The sequence below is a fragment of the Alexandromys fortis genome, unplaced genomic scaffold (assembly GCF_014885135.2).
Source record: "Alexandromys fortis isolate MF-2015 unplaced genomic scaffold, M_Fortis_MF-2015_v1.1 scaffold_68, whole genome shotgun sequence".
Taxonomy (NCBI): domain Eukaryota; kingdom Metazoa; phylum Chordata; class Mammalia; order Rodentia; family Cricetidae; genus Alexandromys; species Alexandromys fortis.
In genome coordinates this window covers 4,098,400-4,121,628 of record NW_026067948.1, presented here as the reverse complement: position 1 = coordinate 4,121,628, position 23,229 = coordinate 4,098,400, and the positions used below count along the sequence as shown (strand labels likewise).

Here is a 23,229-nt window from a genome sequence, read left to right as displayed (position 1 = left end):
GGCAAAAGGAAAGAAACTAAAGCAAGCTTGTTCCTAATTTATTCTTATCAGAAGGCATTATTGGTTAGTCTACGTAAACCTTTCATTATTTAATATTTAATAAGGAATTATTTTTTAATATTTAATGCATCTAAACTTTTTTACTATGGAAGTATTTTCTGTTTGTTTAATGTATTTAACTTCCTTGCCACTGTAGTGTGGTGGATAAAACCAAAGCAACAGCCCTAATCGTAAACTCTGGTTATATCACGTAAAAGATGTATGATTTTGAGAAGTAAACTCTAATACAAACCTTAGATTAAAAGGATGGCAACCTCTTAGGGTTACCATGAGATGCACAGGGCATGAGAGGCCCCAGGTGTAGCCCGAGTCTCTGACCCATCCCAGGCAGATACCACAGGGAGCTTCCCGTATCACAAGGTTCTTCCGGTTCTTCCAGTTGTTGTTCCTGTCCACACCTAACTCCAGGTCCAAATCCTAATCACTTCCCAAAGTCTGCCTCACATTCCGCTTCTTCACTGAGCCCTCTATAAACTTCATCTTCCCCCACCCCAATTCTCTTTAAGAACCCTGGCATGTGTCTTTTCCAGAGCTGACACTGACCCACAACACACAGGGGTCCCTTAGCGGAGTCTTTAATTAGTTGATCGATAATGTAAAAGGGGAAAGAAATCAATGCTACTGATGGGAGACCCCACTCCCCCTCAACCCATCAGCATGCGTTCACAGTTACGGGGGCAAATGTTCAATGGTTCCCCAGAAGCACCACCAGGGGATCGCGGAAGTTCTCCGACGACCACAGCTGTCTGTTGCTGTGGCCTGCTTATTACTGTCTCCTTTATGGCCCTTAATCTGTCCTGGGTCCAGCCCATGGCACCTGTGGAAGCTTCTGGGAGCTGCCCACCCCACTCCAAACAAAGCACAAGCATCAAAGTCTGGGTTCAGATTTTGATTTTTGAGAAATTAAATAAAGAGCTAGCATGACTGCACCCACAGCGGGTCCCGAGCCCCTACCAGACCTTCCACTTCCATTATCTTCTTCAGGCTCAGTATCCTAGGGACTTTATACCACTGCTCCTGTGCTTTAGCAGCTAATTAGAAAGTGGGGATTTAAAATACGTGGATAATTTGATCTGGGTTATAGACAGCAAGAAACAGATATCTAAATATGGTGAACACTCTCCAGTCCCTACTTCTTACTGAGGAGCCTTTGGCCATCGACAATTAACAGAGAAGGGAGCATCATTGTTTTGAGGAAGTGGCGCTGGCTGCCCATATTCCTCTGAATGGCTGCACACATGAGCAACACTGACTGGACTTTGTGGCCATTGAGAAAGAAGACATAAAGTTGGGAGGGAAATACGTTGAGGCGATATGGGGAGAGTTTGGGGTTGGGGAGATGGATGGCAGTGGACATATTGCCTTATGTGTACTCATGAAATCCTCAGGAGCAAAGAAAAACCATATAAAAAGGAATCCGATGCCCAATTCTCAGCTAATAATTATTTAAAGAAACAGGGTAAAACATTTTAGGATAAAGCTAAAAGAATAGAGTTGGGTAAAATTGGATCGCTTAGCCAGTGTGTGGCAAATTAAGGCACAGGAACGTTGTAATAAGGGTCTAACTGAGCGCCGAACACTTGGATGTCATTTGCACACTATTTATAGCTCTTTCTTTATTCTGGAAAACAAGGACAGAAAGACATGGTGGCTACTCAGATCTCACAAGACGGTATTCCTAGATGAAGCTGATTTGGCCTCTGTGACATTAGAGAGAAATAGACAAAGGAAGCCTCCCTGGTACTTAGATACTAACCAGAAGAAATGAGAAAAGTACTGAGAAAAAAAAAATCCTCTTCCTTACTACAACCTTCATTTGGAAAATGGATTTTTTTATTGTCACACCAGTCACATGCATAAGGGTGATTGAATTATGAGGCAAACTGTCAGCTCCAATAAGTGTGGGGAAGGAGATGCTGCAACAGTGTTATCAGAAGCAAAGGACCAGGATATGTTTTCAGCTGTGCCTAGACGTTTTAACAATGGCATTGTTCAAACTTTGAGAAGGTAGAAAAACAGTTAGAGCAAACAGTTATTACCTAGTTTAGTGGTGGATGTTACTTTCTAGAGATTTGTCGTTCAGATGTCAGGCCAAGTTTATCACCCACACAAAAACAAACAGAAAGGGGTGATGAGTTTGCATGAAGCAGAGCCCAGCATCTCCACAAAAACCATGGCTGAGTCCTTGTTATACTGAAGTCAGGGACGCATGGTCTTTGCATTAAGCTCTGAGATTACCGGACAAATGCCTGGCAGATCTTTCCTGCCAGGTGCCTCTGCCATGTCCTTGTCTGCCTTTTGAGTGTCCTGTGAAATCAGAGAGCTGGTCGGTTCACTCTGTTGAATTCTTCGGTGTTTCTCTCTTCTGTATACCCCCAAAGCATTACATCATGCTGCCTGGAGTCAATCTATCAGCTCTGGCATGAAGTCATTTGTGCTGGAGCTTTAGAAAAGGCGTCTTCTTTTCCAAGAGGGCTTTTGTCTGTGCCCTCTCTCCTCCTCATTTTAATAACTGTCATTTTCTAAGTGCATTACCTCATGTTTTGGCTGCAGCCCAGATGAATCTGGAGAGAAGAAAAACGCGCTTTCAGACCAATTCATCCATATTTTATTTTACTTTTCATTAAGAAATTGCTCTTTGAAGAAAATCAATAATGTTCTATGACTGAGGGGGAAGAGGTGAGCATTGCCGTGACAATTCTAATCTCTCAAATCAGACTGCCTTCAGCCAGATGTTGCTGATGGAGACTCTGTCCTTTTTTGTTCCCGCAGCTTGGACACACGGTGACCCCAGGAGAGTGGCCTATCCTACAGACAGCCAGGGACACTTTTGTGGCCAGAAGGGAACCCCCAATGAGTGAGTATGGCCCCTGTGCTTTGGGTGGCTTTACTGTCTAAAACCGGACACCAAACACATCAGCATCAATGCCGCAGGATCTCTAAGCAAGGCTGGGACTCAAGGAGGAGGCTTCTGCTGTCTCCTTTCTTACAGGCAGCCCTAAGTGGTTGGAGATTTCCATTCTCTGCCTCTCCACTCTTATCAGTGAAAATAAAATTCAAAAGCAAGGATGGGCCCAGGAGTTTGTTAGCGGCCATATTTGGATCACACCCTTTGAGTTGGGCTGTTGTGTGGCTGTCCTGAGCAGCTGGCCCAGGGGTTTGTTAGCAGCCATATTTGGATCACACCCTTTGAGTTGGGCTGTTGTGTGGCTGTCCTGAGCAGCAGGTGACATGCCTGCGTCATATCCCACTCTTTGGTCATGTTTGCCATCGTGTTTGCAGACAACCATTCTGCCTTATGACGTGTCCCCAGCTCTTCAGTGCTCTTTCTGTGCAATGTCAATCAAAGCAGAAGTGTCTCTACTTGGAAGCAAGTTTTTTTTATTGATTTTTATTGAGATATACAATTTTATCTGTTTCCCTCCCTTCCTCTCTCCTCCACTTCAACCCTCTCCCATGGTCTCCATGCTACTGATTTACTCAGGAGATCTTGTCTTTATCTACGTCCCAAGTAGATTAGATCCATGTATGTCTCTCTTAAGGTTCTCATTGTTGTTTAGGTTCTCTGGAATTGTGATTTGTAGACTGGTCTTCCTTGTTTTACGTTTAAAAACCACGTATGAGTGAGTACATGTGATAATTGTCTTTCTGGGTCTGGGTTACCTCACTCAAAATGATGTTTCTAGATCCATCCATTCGCCTGCAAATTTCAAGATGTCGTTATTTTTTTCTGCTGTGTAGTACTCCATTGTGTAAATGTACCACATTTTCCTTATCCATTCTTTGGTCGAGGGGCATTTAGTTGTTTCCAGGTTCTGGTTATGACAAACAATTCTGCTATGAACATAGTTGAGCATATGTACTTGTGGCACGATTGAGCATCCTTTGGATATATACCCAAAAGTGATATTACTGGGTCTTGAGGGAGGTTGTTTCCTAATATTTTGAGAAATCACCACACTGACATCCAAAGGGACTGTACCAGTTTGCATTCCCACCAGCAATGCAGGAATGTTCCCTTTACTCGACAACCTCTCCAGCATGAGTTATCATCAGTGTTTTTGATCCTGGCCATTCTTAAAAGTGTAAGATGGAATCTCAGACATGTTTTGATTTGCATTTCTCTGAAGACTAAGAATGTTGAGCATTTCCTTAAGTGTCTTTCAGCCATTTTAGATTCCTCTGTTGAGAGTTCTCTGTTTAGGTCTATACTCCATTTTTTATTAGATTATTTGTTCTTTTAATGACCAATTTCTTGAGTTCTTTGTATATTTTGGTGATCAGACCTCTGTCTGATGTGGGGCTGGTAAAGACCTTTTCCTATTCTACAGGCTGCTGTTTTGTCTTGTTGACTGTGTCCTTTGCTTTACAGAAGCTTTTCAGTTTCAGGAGGTCCCATTTATTAATTGTTTCTCTCAGTATTTGTGCTGCTGGGGTTATATTTAAGAAGTGGTTTCCTGTGCGTTCAAGTGTACTTCCTACTTTCTCTTCTATGAGGTACAGTGTGGCTGGCTTTATGTTGAGGTCTCAGATTCATTTGGACTTGAGTTTTGTGCATGGTGATAGATATGGATCTATTTTCATTTTTCTACATGTTGATATCCAGTTATGCCAGCACCATTTGCTAAATATGCTTTCTTTTTCCATTTGATATTTTTTTACTTCTTTGTCAAAAACCAGGTATTTGTAGTTGTGTGGATTGATATTTAGGTCTTTCATTTGGTTCCTTTGCTCTCCTGTCTGTTTTTTTGCCAATACCAGGCTGTTTTCAGTACTGTAGCTCTGTAGTAGAGTTTGAAGTCAGAGATCATGATGCCTCCAGAAGTTCTTTTATTGTACAGGATTGTTTGGCTATCCTGGTTTTTTTGGGAAGCAAGTTTTCTATTTACCTAAAGTCAAACAGACAGACAAAAGCCACGTCTCACATTTCCAGGAAACCTTTACCCTTCGTGATCCATTTGTTTCTTCTCTAATGGGCTCGGTGCTAGATCTTCTCACGCTTTGCAACCAGTTGAGTTTCTGTGGATAATTATGGAGAAGCAAAAGGCCAGGTAACAACAGGGGCTCCACCAAGAAAAATACAGTCTCAGACGTTTCTGCCATGGCTCTGTGATGCCGCCCAGAACTGAGAATGAGTTATACTAAGAGATATGCAGATTTAAAGACAGGCCTGCGGTAAAGAGCAGAGGAATCCATGGGGTAGAATGACTGTAGACAGTGGGGAAAACGAAAGTTTGGAGGAGGGAAAGGGAACTTTTAATGATAGCAAGGCAGATTTGGAGAAAGTGTTGCCTACAGAAGGCCTCTATGTAGCAGACACCTGGACTGAATTTTAATCTTAGAAACCTAAAAGAAAAATCTGAGACTTTTTACATTGTGGGGAGACAAAGAAAGAAGCAGGTGGTTAAAGAAGGAAGAAAGGAAGAAGGAAGGAAGGAAGGAAGGAAGGAAGGAAGGAAGGAAGGAAGGAAAGAAAGAAAGAAAGAAAGAAAGAAAGAAAGAAAGAAAGAAAGAAAGAAAGGAAAAGAAAAGATGCTCTAAATCCTCAGTTCCTTTGAAACGGGCTGTTTTTAGCAGGATCTCTGTAAGAAGTCATCCAGGCCTAAGCCCATGACCCACTTATGTCAGACAAAGAGGTGACACCCCAAATTGCAGTATATGAAGACTCTCCAGAGGTGACCCTTGCCTACCACATTGGTCATTCAAATACAATGTCTGATAAAAATAGATTTGAGATGGAACAGACCTCAACCACCTCAACAGCTCAGGTCTAACCGCTCTGCTTACCTGTGAGAGGCAGCTCAGGTCTAAGTGACCCGTTACAGGAAGCACTCAGGACGGAGCAGCCGCTCTGCCCACTTTCCCTTTCAGTTGCCTCTGTGTTACAATCCCGAGATTCCCGTTTGCCTGTGCTCTATGGTGCTTGTCATAATTGCCTTTTATGTATTTAAATTTCCAAGCTGGTTGGAACTTAATTTTTGTATGAGTAGGATGAAACAGGAGGCAAACATTTTTTTCCAACTGCAAATTCAATTATCTAAAAAGATTTTGTTGGAAAACAGGATTTTTATGTTTCATTTTTTACAAAAGTTATTATTCTATAAATAAACTTGCATACCTTTTTCTTTCTGAATCATAAGCCTATATCAATGCATTTAAGTCTTCCAGTAACTTTTAAAAGTGTAGTGTGTGTGTGTGTGTGTGTGTGTGTGTGTGTGTGTGTGTGTGTGTGTGAGCATGTATCTATGGATACCCGTGAGGTCAGAAGAGGGCAATTGATCCTGAAATAGCTAGTTTTATGCCAACTTGCACATGCTAAAGTCATCAGAGAGGAGAGAGCCTCTGTTAAGAAAATTCCTCCGATATGGCCCAGCTGTAGACAAGCCTGTATGGCATTTTCTTACTGATTGACTGGGAGAGCCCAGCCCATTATGGACCCATCCCTGGGCTGGTGGTCCTGGGGTCTATAAGAAAGTAGATTGAGCAAGCCACGGGAAGCAGTCCAGTAAGCAGTGCCCTCCATGGCCTCTGCAGCAGCTCCTGACTCCAGGTTCCTGTCCTGACCTTCTTTTATGATGAACAGTGCTGGGGAAACAAAAGCTAAATAAACCCTTAAACCCTTTCCTCCTCCAATTGCTTTAATCATAGTGTTTTATCACAGCAGTAGTAACCCTGACTAAGACAGAATTGATGTTTCAATTATTATAATAAATGTATAACAATTAAAAAACAAAAAGTTATTTTAAATTATGCTTATAGATTTAATGGTAAGTGGAAATACTAATAGAAAATCAAACTTTACTCAATATGAAATTTATAGGTAAGAGGCTGGAGAGGTGGCACAGGGGTTAAGAACACAGGCTGCTCTTCCAGGGGTTCCAGGTTCAATTCCTAGCACCCTTCAGGAGGCACACAATCATCTTTAACTCCAGCCCCTGGGGAATCTGATGCCCTCTTCTGGCTTCTATGGGTACTACACGTTCATGATGCCCAGCTCTACATGCAGGCAAGACACCCACACACATGAAATAGAAATAAAGGTTATTCTGTTTTTAACTTAAGGGGCTAGAAAGACATTCAGAAGTTAAGAGTGGTTACTTGTCTTACAGAGAGATCTCAGGAATGGTCTCCAGTCCCAGGGAATTAGATGCCCTCTTCTGGCCTCCATGGGCACTAGGCAGTACACGCAGTGCATATACACACATGCAAGCAAAACATAAGATAAAATAAACAAATTTTTAAAATCAAATATGTATAAGTGTAATTGAATAAAAATATATCTCAGGAAAAGGTTAGAGTAAATTCATTAGAGCAATCACATTATTCTAAAGAATAGACTGGTAATAAACTAGGTACAAATAAATCAATTGTAAATATATTTTTCTCAGGATTGGTGATAGAATCTAGGGCTGTACACATGGAGACAAGTGTTCTGCCTGAGTCATATGTCTGGCCCCTACTTAATCATTTATCTGTTTTGGGACTGAGTCTCACTAAGTTGCCTATGGTGACCTTGAGCTCTCTCTGAAACCAAGGCAATAAACTTGCACTCTTCCCTCCTCTGCCTCTGGGGTCGCTGGGGTCACAGGCCTGGGCTGCTAGATTTGTGACAGAGATGGAATTTCAAGTCAGTACCTGGAAAATTCAGTACTCAGTGAGTGGCACTGATTGAATAAAACTCTATTCATGGAAGTAAAACTAACTGTGTATAATAATTCATACCTAAAAGAATACAGAATCAGGGAAGGTTTTATATACAGATGAGATAAAAATCAGAAAGCAACCCCGGCCAGGGACGTACTTATAAAACCGTGGGCCAGGAGCTCAGACCGGGATCCAAAGAGAAGGGAGGAGCTGTGTGGCTCTCTGATGGGCTCTCCTTGGAATTTTATTTGCTTTCTCTGGGTATTCTTCAGTAAGACGTCATCCAAACAAGAAATAATGAATGCTTGCAGTTCAGGTGGGCTTCAGAGCACCCGGGGAAATGCAGAACAGGATGGAAAAGTCAAAACTGACAAGAAGTTTGAGCCAGCTTCACGTTAAAAAGTTTAAACTGCACTGTGCTGTTGGTAGCCGGGGGCGCCCTACCACCACGGCATCATGGGAGATGTGAAACCTTTCGGACTCCGATTCTGGGCTGTCTGGTGAAGAAAGCAAAGAGGTGAACCAAAACAAAGTAAAGCAGATAAAAAGGAGGGGAAAGACCCAAAAGAGAAGTTAAGTCAAAAATGCTAAGTGGGGAGAAAAAGAAGAAAGAAACCAAGAAAACTGATCAAAAGGATCCTACGAATAAAAATGACTTAGATAATTCTGAAAGAATTTGGGAAGTAAAAAGCTTGTTTAAATCCCAGAAGATAGATTCGGAACTAAGTCTCAAGAAGGATGGTGAAGAATTTCTGAAAACATTGAAAGGAAAAAGAACATCACTCTGCCCAACGAGAAATTAAGAACCAAAGATTCTGAAATTGTGAAATCTCCAACCATCACTTGTAAGGCAGAAAGGGCTTGGTAGGGAATACTGAGTCTTCTGTATTATGCTATTTTACTGTGATCTCTTTAAGAAGTAAACACTGACTGTTTTGTAATATTAGGAGAGCAGTCAAGTGTTTAAAATATAAAGCTATGAGAGAAACAATAAAAAGTAAATAAAACTATGGGCCAAACAGCATCTTCTAAACAGAATAGTAAAACCGAAAACATATGAGAAACTTTGAAGAATTCTGTCATTGAAAGTAAACCACCAAAAGGGCCAGACGCTGTGGCTCATCCCTGTCATCCCAGCACTAGGGAGGCGGAGACAGGCGGGTCTCTGTGATTTCGAGGCCAGGCTGATCTACATAGTGAGTTCCAGGGTAGCCAGGACTACATGGAGAGACCCTGTATCAAATTTAAAAAACGACGACAACAACAACAAAAAAGGAAACCACCAAAATCATCGTAAACAAAATTAAAGCTAAGTGGCCATCCAGGGACAGCAAACACTTTCCCTTTTAACACATATCCACGACCAAATGGAACGCTGGCTTTACGATTTGAACACAGAAGCCACGAGGGAAAGGATGTTCAGCCAAGTAGGTGCAAGGTGCTCAGCGCTGAAGGAGCTAATGTGCAACCTGATGACCTGGGTCTGACCAGAAACCCACGTGAAGGTGGAAGGAGAACCCAGCTCCACAAAGCCATTCTCTGGCTCCCATGAGTATGAGTGCACACACGTGTGCACAGTCTATCAGTGTCGAAACACAAATGTTGCTATCCACTAAAAACAAGACAAAGGTCACAAGCAGGAGATAAAATCCTATGATGCCTGAGGGCAATAGGACACTTGTTGTCAGAGTTGAAAAGGAAACTGCAAATTTAAAAATTATTTTTGCCTGTGAGATTGTCAAATAACCAAAAAGGTTAAAATGTCCGGTATTTGGTGTAGTGATAGATTAGCACCCCATTGTCCGCTGCTGGTGTTTGGTGGGGTGAGAGGCTAGCACCCCATTGTCAGCTGCTGGTGTTTGGTGGGGTGAGAGGTTAGCACCCCATTGTCCACTGATGGTGTTTGGTGTAGTGCGAAGTTAACACCCCATTGTCTGCTGCTGGCATTTGGTGGGGTGAGAGGTTAGCACCCCATTGTCCACTGCTAGCAGGGTGCTAGGTGGTGTTATTTGCAAGGTTTTATCAAATACTTACCAACACTTACTCTCCCGTGACTCAGCAGTTTTCTGCCTAGAAACTGACTGAATGAAATTTGAATCTTTTGAAACTTTGTGAGCCGTGTTAGCTTTCCATCGCTCTGAGAAAACACGTAAACGAGTTAAAAGAAGAAAACTTCGCTCTGGTTCATGGTTCATGCTCTTGTGGTCCTGGACTTTTGCATCGCTTGGTGGCTTTATGGTATGCTAAGGTGGAAGCCTATGGCAGATGAGGTATGATCATCTCATAAGAGCCAAAAATTGGAGAAATGAAAACCAGGCAGAGGCCCCATCTATCTCCCCTCAAGGGTCTAACTTCCTCCCAGTATGACCCGCCTCTGAAAAGGCCAAACTCCTCCCAGTGCTGTCACCGGCTGGGACTGAGCCTAGGAGGCATGGCCTGTGAAAGAACTTTCAGAGAGAGTCAGTCTGCTGTCACAGCCGAAACAGCCACAAGGAAACTAAACGTCTCCTTGTCTGCCCAGAGACTGATGACCTGGGCTCTATGATACAATAGTGAGATACCATCCATCTGTAACACTACTGTGCGTAGGTGTGTTTTTGACAGGGAAATGTGCCTGATGTGGCGTCAACTCAGGAAGGCAAGGTGGACCAGAGAGATGGCTTTAGTGGGTAAAGGTGCGCACTTGCTGCCACGCCTGGCCTCCAGAGTTCAATCCCTGGAACCCACGTGGAGGGAGGAGAAAACTCACGCCTGCATGTTGTCCTCAGCCTTCCACAGAAGGAATTGGGGGGCTGGCTTAGAGAAGGGTCTGCTGCCCAAGCGTGTGGACCTGAGCTCAGTCCCTTCAACTCACATTTGAAAAGCTGGGTGTGGTGGCCCCAGCCTGTGACCCCAGTACTGGGCCACTAGGGGCAGGCAGATCGCTGGGGTCACCTGCTAGCCAGGCGAGCCTACTTGGTGAGCTCCAGGCCAGTTAGGAACTCTGTCTTTCAATAAAAATGTGGGTAATGCCTGAGGAATGACATCTGTGATTGACCTTTGGCCTCTGTGTGTGTGTGTGTGTGTGTACACGTGTGTGCAAAACATATTACATAAAGTCAGGCTGTGTGTGCATGTGTGTGTGCATGTGTGTGCAAAACATATTACATAAAGTCAGGCACTAGATAAACGTGCACACTTCTGTGCCAGGATGCAGTGGACACATCTCTGGCGAGGAAAGCCAAGCCAGAGACATGCTCAGGTCAGTGTGGGCACTAAGTGGTTGTATTTGGGTCACGATGGCCTTGCACTATCCTTGAGTTCTCATGTGGAGCAGAGATTCCTCATAACTGGACTCAGAGCCTACGTTTGGAGAGGGCATCGTACCTGGGATGGAGAAGAATCAGGCCTTTTGGGTTTTGCCTATGCCCAGACGAAAGGACTGTGGGAGAAACACCGACGGGTTCCTGAAATACCAGATGAAACCCTGGCTCCAGAGGACACATGTGCTTTGCCTCCTCCCTGTGTGACTTCCATTGCCTCTCGGCACAAAAGTTGCTCCTGAGCTACGGTTTGAAGGCCTGGTCTTCAGTATTTTCCACCGAAAGGTGTGAATTTGGTTGATTACACCGCCACCTTCTGGCTGCTACAAGAACTTCGGCTCATGATGATTGCTGGGCTTTCAACACGTGCTACAGGAGACTGAGTCAGAGACTGAGCCCCGATATCCACCACCCTTGAGACCAGGAATGAAAACAGCCACAGGATCATTCACTAAATGACAAGTCCCACAGATCTGTTTGAATATATGACCAACCCAACGTCCTATTGGTTTAATTTTTAAAATTTGCGTTAAAATACTATATGCATTTGGAAGGAAATTAAGTGGTAAGGAAGAACCTATAACCAAAGGAAAGGCCCCGGCCTGGCTCTTGGCCCTCCTTGCCCACAGTCGTCTCCTTCGGGTCTCGGGCTCAGTTCTAGCAGGTTTTAAAAAGTACCTTTTGATGTGGTTCTGTTAGTTCAGGTGATTTCCACTGGTAACCCGCTGTGGAAAACCGTTTTCGTTCCTCTTTTTAGCCACACCCCATGTCTGAGCTTCGGTCTCCTTCTAGCCCCTTGGAGCAGCACAGTGATAGTTCCCTCTGCTTCTCATCCTGACTGGACAGTGTCTGGGATCCCCTGTGCAAGAGGATCCCATCCCCACACACCGTCTCTGTCTTCCTTTCTTTCCCACTTTGCAGTTGCTGTATCCGCTCTTTTCCTTACGTGGTCTAGTCACCTTTTACACTCGGCTCTGTAACTTCAGAACCCAGCATGTCCTGTTGTATGTATCTGACACCAGAATTTGGAAGCAATGAATGACTTTGATTTTGTTGTAACTGCACAGTCTTTATTCACTGCCAGCCTGGTGTCCTTTCGATTCTACCACGTTCCTTATATAAAATCAAATTTTGTATTTTAATAATAGTCTATGATCACACCACATTTTAATTTGTCTCTACATAGAGCAAGAGAGAGAGAGAGAGAGAGAGAGAGAGAGAGACACTCCACCCACAGGATTCCAAGAAAATGTTTATTTTGCCATGAATTTTGTCTTGAGTATTACAATGGTCAATCTTGATCATCAGCTTGCAGCTCCCTGTTTCCTGACCATGGATGCGGTGTGAACGGTTGTCTCACAATCTTGCTATGACTCTTCACTCTAATGAGACGTGTGCTTGAGTCAGACAAACTGCCTTCCTACATTGCCTTGGTATTTGTCAGAGCCACAGGCGAGAACTGCTAATATAGATAACCACCATCAGGACCCCGACACATGTCCAGAGTCCCCTCCCTCTGATGACCACCATCAGGACCCCCAAATATGCCATGAGTCCAGCATCATCTTAGGTCCTTCTACGCTGCCACGGACCCTCTTGGAGACCACTATCCACGGGAGAACAGGGTGAAGGATAGGATAGCCAGGATACGACGCAAGGGAATGACAGACAGACACACTGTGTAGTGAGAATCTGCTGCGATTTTACTAAAATCAGGCTTTCATTATATAGTATTCAAACAAAGAACAAGTCAGAAAGTCATGTATCATCAGTTGGCACAGTATGAAAACTTCTTTTAGTAATGTTTAATTTTAGCAATGTTTAAAAGTGTATTATCAGGAATAGGTGTTAGTCACTAAGCGTCCTTAGAAGGGGAATTCTTGTCCTTGGGACTGTAACTCTTAGAAGGGGAATTCCTGTCCTTGGGACTGTAAGCCTCAGGCAAGTGGTTACATCTTATGAACAGAAAGTTTCTGTCTCATTATCGCTATCATGGCCCTTTCTCCTCTTAACCCTTTATTTCATCTAGTGACCAAATATACCTAATCAGTTCTCTGCATCTGTTGAACTATATTTTTTAGTACCTTCTTATGCGGCAGACATCATGGGGGTTGGGGTCTAGCAAGCCTATCCATAAAGTTGAAAGTATAATATAACAGTCTTTGTCCATCAACATTAACCCATCTATTTGTTCATCATAGGCTCCTGTATAAGGAAGTGAATTGGGGAATTTTCTCTAACTCTTCCTTTCTCTCTAAATCTGATTCACTATGACGATTCCCTCGTAACATATCAACTTTAGCCATTTCTGTATCATAATTAATAAAGTTTCCCAGGCTCATGTGGCGTGGGGCATACTTTATTTCCTCAAGGACTGCTTTAATGAACGGTGGGGCCGAGCCAAGGACGTACTTTGATCTCTTGGTAAGCGGTCAGCTAAAAACAGAAAAGATTAGAAATACAGAGAAAGATCATGCAGGGTGCCAGGAGGGCTCGCTCCCAAGGCTATCTCCAGATATGAGATCTGCCTACGGCATCAGGTCCTATCTTGACCACTGATTGCCAGGGGACCGCCTGGGGCTTCGCTCCAGGAAGCTCTAACCCCAATCCTTCAGCAGGCAAAAGCCAGCGCAGAGGCATTTTGTCACTACACGGCAGTCACTGCTGTGGACGTGGCACTATGCCACCATGAAGTGGACAGAACTGGTATTGTCTTCATCTCCCTAATAGGATCATTGAAATTCAAAGAGAATCTCAAATGACAGGATATATTCCATTGAATGTGTATGACTGCCACTTAGTACAGTTTGTAATAGAAAATGCAATTATTGCTTTTGTACATCACCAACGTAATACGGCTTATGTTAAAGAAATCTATAAATACAAAAATTGGATGAAGGAATATATTCCCAAATTTTAGATGTTATCATTTCTTTTTGCATATAATTTCTTATTCCCACATAGTCAAATCATATTTTAATGGTCTTTAAAGTAAGTTTCTTTCTAAAATAGACATATTAATTTCTCCTTCCATTAAACATGTGTGTCAACATCATTCCCAATGACGTGATCTTCTGCCTCGTGATAAATGCTTTCTTGCTGGTGGACAATGTATTTCAACTTTTAATAATTACAAAACAGAGCATTGATTGTCAGGCAACGTGAAGGTGGTTTGAGAAGATGCTGCACCCACATGAAGATGAAGTCAATTTTTAAAGACGATGCATTCAAAGCACCTGTGGTTTGATTCTTATAGAGCGTTCCCACGGATAAACACTATTTGTGTGTGCTTTTTTGACAGGAACAAGACCGTTTTGTTTTACTTTAACCTGTTCAGGTGTACCAGCTCCTCCGTGATGTTCAGGCTCCAGTGCCCTACTACACAGGTAAGGCAAAGGCTGCCTTCATGGTGGTGGTAACGTCTCTAACACTCAGGTGACTTGAGGATTTCCACGCTGAATCTGTCTGTGAGGTAGGAAAAGGTAAGCCTGATGTCATGCTCATGCACATGCAGTCGAAGCTAAGGCAGAGAAGAATCCTTTCAGGGTTGCTGGGGAACCTGAGTGATGGAAACCATTTGCTCTTTTAAGTGACCACAGCAGAAGCTTGTCTGCTGGTCCAGTCATTTCTGCATCTTTGAATTCATTTATGGAGGAGTTGTAAATGTTTGGAAAAAGCCATGTTGCCTTGCTTTTTCATGATTCTTGTGTTTTTACGCTTTGATCTGTGCATCTCGCTGTTGGGGCCGTCTAAGTAAGCTGCCTTCCCTGGAAGGCTGGATCTGCCATTATATTCAGAGAGGAGGAAACAAGCCATGACAGCAAAGCCAAACCAGATACAGAGCTCTAATTAAACCAAGTGACGCCTACTGCTACACCACCAGTGTGCACAGAGAGGAAAACTGCTTAAAAAAATAATGGAGAAAAGACATAATGTTAAAATCAACTAAGATAATAGCAAATGAATGAAATAGAGGAAGGTGATGAGGAAGGAGAGAAGGGGAAACCAAAGTTAAATATAATATAATAAGAAGAGGAAAGTCATGTGATAGAGAATGGCGAGAGATAAATGCACGATTATGAATTAGAGAAAATGTGTAAATAAAATTACATAAATGTAAAAAGAGGAATAAACACAAACACTTTAATGACATAAAATAATAAGAATATAATAGAAGCAAGTATAGAAATAAAAAGTCTTGAGATTGGAGGCTCCTCTCCCAGGTCATCTGATGAGGGGATCTGTGGTTGGAAGGTGGTTGTCGCTGGAATTTCTGGCCATTCCTGTCATATAGGCTGGAACTGTCGCTGGCTGAGCTCCTGGGCAGTTACCTGCTTCCCTGGTTGTAGACGCTTCCTTTCTCTGAATATCAAGAGGCACAGCTAGCTTCCCTAAGCTTTGTAGCCTGTGCCACCCCAGAAGATGTTCCCATATCCCCCTCTAAGCAGAAAGATCTGTAAGGTTAAATAAATAAATAAGCCCACTAGATAAAGCTCACCTAAACACCGCTCTTGGCGGGCTGCTTTCTTTGAAGGATGCAGGCAGGCTCCTGCTCCTGCCGTCTTCACTTTCTTCTCTGAGTTGAAGTACTTCTCTGAGTACTCTTCTTCCAGATGGCTCCATGGATCAACCACCAAGATGCAAATCTTTCTATAATTGTTATGTTTTTGGTGAGGTCATGTGTGCACACATGTGCGTGTGTGTTAGCGTGAGACCAGAGGCTGACTCCAAGAGTCCTCTATTTCTCTCAACCTTAGTTTTTGAGACAGGATTTCTCAACGAACCACTGATTCAGCTAGGCTGGCTAGCCAAAGGCTACCAGCGACCTTCTAGCTTGGTCCTCAAGCTCTGGGACCACAGGCCTGATGCTGCTCCTGGCTTTCCACATGGTACTAGGGGTCGTAACTCAAGTCCTCAAGCTTGTGCGACAGGGCTTTCTGACTGAAAAGCCCAAGACCTCCATCCACCCCTCACTCTCTAGTCTCTTCTAGCCCTCAGTCACAACCATCCCTGTCTGTAACAAGTGTTTGATTGTACTTCTCCCTGTATCCAAAGGCAAACACCTTGAGAGTAAGGATTGTCATCTGTTTTACTTCCTGCTGTGTTCACATTACCTTCGAACACCCAGAGTAATGATCAATAAATATCTATCGAATGGAGAAATTAATAATGAATGCTTTCCTATTCTTTCCACTGTGCCACACAAACCAAAGTTCCTATGATAAGGCAAAAATGCCGTTTATTATTCTCACAAATGGAGCATCCAATTCTTGTTCATAATAACAGTGTTAAGCCCGCCTGAGCTGATGATGTAGCAGCAGTGATGGAGAATCATGCTGCACGCGCCCCGTGAAGTCCGTAGGGATCACAACTCCGTGGATATATTGCAACTGCAATTTTTGCACCCCGCATCAACTGGCTCTGCAATGGTGTATTTATAGATCAGAGCTCTATTCTATGTGCTCTGTTTCTGTCAGCTGGCAGCATGGTCCAGACATGTGTCACAGGCGCTTGAAGAACAGACCGGGATCAATTAGGATACCCAGCCTCAGTGCGACCTTCTTTGGCTAATTATATGATGATTGCTTCTAATCAGCATCCCATTTGAAGTGAAAAGGTGGTCTGATGGAGGGAGAGAAGAAAGGGCAGTTACTGTTTTTTTCAACAGCTGATTTGTGTTTGGAATGAAGTTTGACATGATTCTCTTTGACAAACTACTTTTTTCCATTTTAATTACTTTCTTTTATGTGTTGTGTGTGCACCAGTTTGTGCGCATAGTAGACATTGTGCATGCGTTTGGAAGTGTAGGATTGTGGGGTCCCAGAAGCAGTCCCTCACATTATGTCTCTGAGGTTTCTCCTAGTACGTGCATGATCTAGTCAGCGTGGCTCCCATCGGAATGAACTTGTAGATAGTGATAAACATGGCAAAAGTCGGGAAAGCTGCCTACTTAGCAACTGTGGCTTCACCTACCTGTCTATAGGGTCAGTCAGTAAGAAGTCTCTGCATGATCTATAATCTGCTGCAAACAGAAACTTCTCTAAACAATGCTAAGACCATTACTATCTATGGATATAAAAATATAAATATTCAGAAAGCAGTTTTACAACAGTAGCAGCTTCCCCTTAGGGTCTGTGTAGTCCCTGTCCATGCATTTTTGACCAGGTTTATAGTACCAAGTATAAATTCCCTCCTATAGAGCAGGCGTCAAATCCATCAGAAAACAGCTGGTTACCCACATAATAGCCATGGTACTAATGCACCAGTAGGCATACCTTTCCGGCAAGTTAGCGTTGTGCTCCCAGGGTTCACAGATGAGTAAGGCCGTTCAAACAGAACGAAAGCTATAACCGTGCTGTGAATAAGTTATTGTTGACCGCTCACCCTAAGCACAACATCTACGTCACTACTGCAAGAGCCAAGGAATGTGGCAGAAGAATGCCCAAAAAGAATTTAAGAGCCAGAGGATGGAGAGTCTTCTGAGTACAGTCTTCTGAGCACAACGTGCCTATGGCACCCATGAGTTCATAGCAGCCATATGCAAGATGTCACCCGTGAATGTCCCATCACAATGGGGGAGAGGATTCATGAAGCCTCAGTCCTCCCTGAACCACTGTTAGCAGCTGATGGCTGGGTGCATGGTGGGAGTCGTCGTCATCAGTAGTGTAGTCACTGGTAAGTCGCTGGTAATCCAAACAAATAAAAAATGAAATAACCCCATATCAATAGTCATGCAAGCAAACCTAATTAAACTTAGTGTGTCCTAAAAATGCAAAAACATAGGTACAAGAAGAGAAGCTTCAGCAGGGACAGGAAGAAGGTGACAGAGAGAGTTAACGGGGCATGAAAATTCTTGCTAAGCATTATGAAATTGTCAAGGAATTAAAGTGAAAAATAGTAATTGAAGGATTGATGGGAGATGATGGAACAGGCTAGGTCTGGAGGGTTTCCACACAGAGGAGCCGAGCTGATGCAGACGTGCACAGAAGTTGATGCATCTCTTGCACAGGAGTTGATGCAGCTCTTGCACAGGAGTTGATGCAGCTCTTGCACAGGAGTTGATGCAGCTCTTGCATAGGAGTTAATGCAGCTCTTGCACAGGAGTTGATGCAGCGCTTGCAGTTAGATGTGGCTTTTGTTTCTTTTGGAAACCATAAGCAGGGAGAGATGACTCAGCTGCAGAGTGCTAAGAGCACCCACTCCTGCTCTTCCAGAAAACCTGGGTTCAATTCCCAGCACCCATATGGCAGCTCACATCTGTCTGTAACTCCAGTTCCAGGGGATCCAACACCCTCGCACAGACATACATGCAGGCAAAACACCAAGGCACATAAAATTAAAACAAGTAGATTTAAATAATCAAAAAATCATAAGCAAAAGCAAGTGCAGCAGCCCCCTCCCCCCCGCCCCGTTCTGCCTTCTCCTTATGGAGTTGCAGTTGTATTGCTGTCATTTGGGCGTGGCTCCATGGATGACCACAGTAACTTGGTTTGTCACTGATATGCTTGCTCCAAGTCTGTGACTGTGAAACGGTTGCACAGGTGACCTCTCTTGCCCATGTCTAGAGAGTGTTGATAGAAGACCTCCCTGGTGATTAATTGTGGCAAATATCTGCATTTTGCTTATGTCTAATGGTGACAAAGCTACATTTTCACAATTATGGGGACCTCGTGAGCACACTGATGAATATTTCCCATGCACGTTAACAAATGTCAGAAAACCTCAGTCATTTTATTTGTGTGGAAAACAAAGCAAGACTCTGACCTAGAACATATACAGACTGCAGAATAATTAATCTTGAATTATGCTCCTACTAATTCAGATACTCATAAGAAAGTGTCCTATTAAAGAATTATGGCAGAGGTGGGAAAATAGCTGCTCTTGCAGAGCACCTGGGTTCAGTTGTTCAGCTTCCCTGTCGGGTGACACACAGCCTCCCACAACTCCAGCTCCTGGGAATCCCCTGTGCTCGTCTGGCCTCTCTGGGCACCTGCATGCACACTGAAGTACTCACGCGCACCCACGTGAGTACATATTGCACATGCTGATGTGCACCCACGTGAGTACACACTGCACATACTGATGTGCACCCACGTGAGTACACACTGCACATACTGATGTGCACACACGTGAGTACACATTGCACATACTGATGTGCACACACATGCACGCACACTGCAATACTGATGTGCACCCACGTGAGTACACACTGCACATACTGACGTGCACACAGCTGTATGCACACTGAAATACTGATGTGTACCCACATGAGTACACACTGCACATGCTGACGTGCACCCACATGAGTATACATTGCACATACTGATGCACACACACATACATATATATTGCACACACTGACGTGCACCTACGTGAGTGCACGGTGCACACAAATAATAAAAAACAAACCTTTAAAAGGGGCTTTAAAAATTGTCATTGTTCTATGACCAAAGCCCCCAAGTGTGCACACAGAACTCTCCATCACGGGCACACACCAAAAGGATATAGAATTAGTACAATCTAAATGAACTCAGTGGCTGTAATGTTACCTTACCGTTGTGCAGTCTTACTCTCTGGGGCGCCTGAGTGATAGTGACAAGCGTGTACTTTACAGTGTGTGAAGTCTTTACTGTCTGGGGAGCCTGAGTGACAAGTGTGTACCTTACAGTGTGCAAAGCCTTACTTTCTAGTAAGGTGAGCATCCAAACTGCCTAGGCTTCCCAAAGCCAGTACGTTTGCTCTTGGGGCTGATGAGGGAGGGGGACTTGATGGGGGAGGGGGACTTGATGGGGGGAGGGGGAGGGAAATGGGAGGCAGTGGTGGGGAGGAGGCAGAAATCTTTAATAAATAAATAAATTTTAAAAAAAGAACACAAAGTACTCATAAAAAAAAAGAAAAGTCTTACTTTCTGGGGAACCTGAGTGATGAGTGTGTGGACACTTCTATTTCTCACAAGTATTTGTGCATTTATATCAAAAATCAAGTTAAAATAAATTCATCTAGAGTTTTTAAACTTTATGTCTCACAGACTATAATCTACATATGACAGAGAACATGCTGGTTTTGTCTCATGAGTTTGGGTCTTCTCACAGTTATTCTTCCCTAGAGAGGCTGGTACTAGGTGATGAGGAGGATGGAAGGTGAGGAAAGGCCACATGGGATGTAAAATGGGAAAATAATCGGGGAAGGCAAGGGGGGCAGGAGCAGGGGGTGGGAGAGCAAAGGGACAAAAATGCTTGGTTTAAAATGTTACAGTGGTCTCCAGCACACTGTGTGCTGATTTAAAATGTTACAGTGGTCTCCAGCACACTGTGTGCTGATTTAAAATGTTACAGTGGTCTCCAGCACACTGTGTGCTGATTTAAAATGTTACAGTGGTCTCCAGCACACTGTGTGCTGATTTAAAATGTTACAGTGGTCTCCACACTGTGTGCTGATTTAAAAATCAAAGCATAAATTATTATTACTGTTCAATTTCTTGTCTTAACACAAGACCAAGAAAGCAGGAAGCACAGGTTGGTAACAGTCTATACTCGATTTAATTTTATACAATAAAACTAGAAATGTGATTTAAGTCAGTTGGACAATGATGCTTGACTCTTCATGCTGGGGAGGAACTGAGAAGCCCATCCTACCGTGTAAGCATTTGCTTGGTTTACTCGATCCATCCCATCGTTGTGCTTTTCTGCCCTGCAGATCTGTGTCTCCAGGTGCCCAGAGAAATTTCTAACCTACGTGGAAATGCAGTTTTTGAGTAAAGAAGACAAAAGCCACTGGGAATACTATCGCCAGTTCTGCAAGGCCACGGCCAGGCCGGCAAAGGTGCGTGTACTCAAGCTCACTCCTGGAAGGAGCTTAGCTGCTATTTAGACCTTCAGTGGAACATTCTAGTTTGCTACTGGAATAATGTCCAGATCTAGAGAATGAATATTAATGGTACCATTCCAATAAAACACAAGCACACATGAACACTCAGAAGCACATACTGTTAGTGGTGTATCAAAACACAGAATATTCAGGGCATGCACTGTATAGACAGAGGAACATGCCATTCATGACATACCCCTGTGTACACTTGTAGGGTAGAAAAGACTGTTAAGTGTGCCTAGGTAGCCCTGGCTGGGAGACTTTCTGTATCTGAATGGGTTTGTTGCTGAGAAGAGCTAGCATCCAGAGTCATCGCTATGAAGCCATACTGCTAGGCAGCTCAGCGGAGGAAGGTGCTTGCCGCCTGACCTGAATTCCCTCCCCAACATGTGGTAGGAGGAGAAAACAGAATCTGGTGATGGGACTTCCACATGTGTGCCTTAGCATGCATGGAGTACACACATGTACACACACACGCACACACATACACATGCACACACACGTGCTCACATTAAATAAAACAGCGCAATAAACATGTTAAAGCTCACACTTTCCTAGATTTGACATACACAGGAGGTTTCTGAAGCTTTAGTATATTAAATACTATTAATTGTTTATTAATTATAGGAAATGCTGTTTTTTTTCCAGAAATTTTTTGAAGGGTCAGAGATCCAGAATGTAAGCTTTTTGTAAGATCATGGTATTTTATCTGTGTTGATTCACTCAGAGCATTGAGAGGCATTTTTCCAAGAAGAATTTGTATGTAATAATCTTATAGTTACTGGCAGTGGGGAGAAAATTTTGGAAAATGAGATGTGGAGTTAAGATTTCAAGCTCAAGTTTTTGATATTGAGAGGGAAAGTGGTCGTTGCTGGCTGTGCATTGTTAACATGCCCCCTTCCCTTTCAGTCTCTCTCAGATCTTCTGTCCCATGGCGACTGTCCCCCAGCAGTCTATCCAAGCAGACCCTGTAAGTGGTAATTATTTTACCGTTGTAATTTAATTGAGTTTCCTCAGTTGATAAGCTGAAGCCGACAGGGTTCAGTGCCACCCTGAGAGCCCAGAGTTAGTCATGAGCATTGTCTCTGGCCACAACTGTCCTCACTCCAACTGGGGCGCTTCCCCCAGCGCTCAGTGAGGTGTGGGGCTTTGCTACCTGAGCACATTACGAGGCGGTAGGACTGATTTTAAGAAGCCTGCCAGTGTGCTCTTACGTACCCCTCCAAGCGTGTGTAGCCCACACAAGCAGTCAGGCACACCCACTCCTGAATTTAGCCAAGAACGTTCAGAAGTTGCCCCAGAAGCAGTTTCTAAGTTGCACGCCCTGTCTTCATAATTTGACATTTGAAGTTCTTCTGTTTCCCTGATGAATATATATTTGTTTCTGTGCTGTTTGAGCACAAACTGATAAGCCGTTCAGAAAACTGAAATAACAGCTCCTCTTCCTTTCTGAACGATGTAATTCAAACCACAGAGAAAAGCTTCATGGGAGGGTTTTCAACCCAGTGTTCCTTCAGACCATGCCAGAGAACTGTTAGTACAGAGCTCAGAAATCACAGCTGGTGGAGGTGGGGGAGAAAGGAAGGTTGCAGTATCCAGGGGCAAGCGAGCACTGAAATAACCACCATGTTCACGAGAGGACATACCTTAGAACTAATGAATAGAGAGCAAAACACATGTGGGTTGATATTCAGTAAAATGCAAACAGCTGTAGACATCATAAGGTCAAATGTATTGAAATTAAAAGAAATCCTAGAAATTATTTAAGGAAAAAGATCAGAAAGAACACCAAAAATATTAAGGAGTTGTTTGCCAGAGGGTGTGGAAAGGGAGACAACACGGGGCATTTTCTCTCTTTCTGTTTTCTGTCCCCCAGTTCTTCCACAATGAGTGTATAGTTCTTCTAAAGCAGGAGAAAGGCAATAGGCACCAATCTAAGCAGGAAATCAAGTATGTTAAATTAGTTGCCATGAAATCCACGTGTTGAGTGCCCACCATCTCTCTGTGGTCCACTAAAGACCCCGAGGCAGAGGTGGGTCGGGTGAGAAATAACAACCCCAGGATTCCCTAGGTGCTGCTTGTATGTGGCCAAGAACAGCATAGAAACTTCTTATGGGAAAAGGAAAAAAATAGCTGTTCTCACTATTAGATTTTGACTAAATCCCATGTTTTAAAATCTACATTAGGGATATAAAAATACATAATCCATATCCTCTGTTAGTCTAATGAAATAATGAGACATTAAGATCAACATTACAATCAGCTGTGTTCTCTTAACAGAGAATCAAGTATATCACTACAAGACATGATGTGCAACTAACAACACATAGTCGTTAATATTTTATAACAGCAGACA

General features: G+C 43.4%; 1 protein-coding gene across 1 annotated transcript in view; it reads left to right on the top strand.

Moving 5' to 3' along the window:
- Positions 1-23,229, top strand: part of Slc44a5 (solute carrier family 44 member 5) — a 76,814-nt gene that overhangs the window by 32,878 nt on the left and 20,707 nt on the right. Inside the window, exons 3-6 of the mRNA XM_050149481.1 lie at positions 2,833-2,917; positions 14,308-14,392; positions 20,703-20,828; positions 21,783-21,843. Coding sequence (XP_050005438.1) covers positions 2,833-2,917; positions 14,308-14,392; positions 20,703-20,828; positions 21,783-21,843 — 357 coding nt within the window. The remainder of the gene's footprint in view (positions 1-2,832; positions 2,918-14,307; positions 14,393-20,702; positions 20,829-21,782; positions 21,844-23,229) is intronic.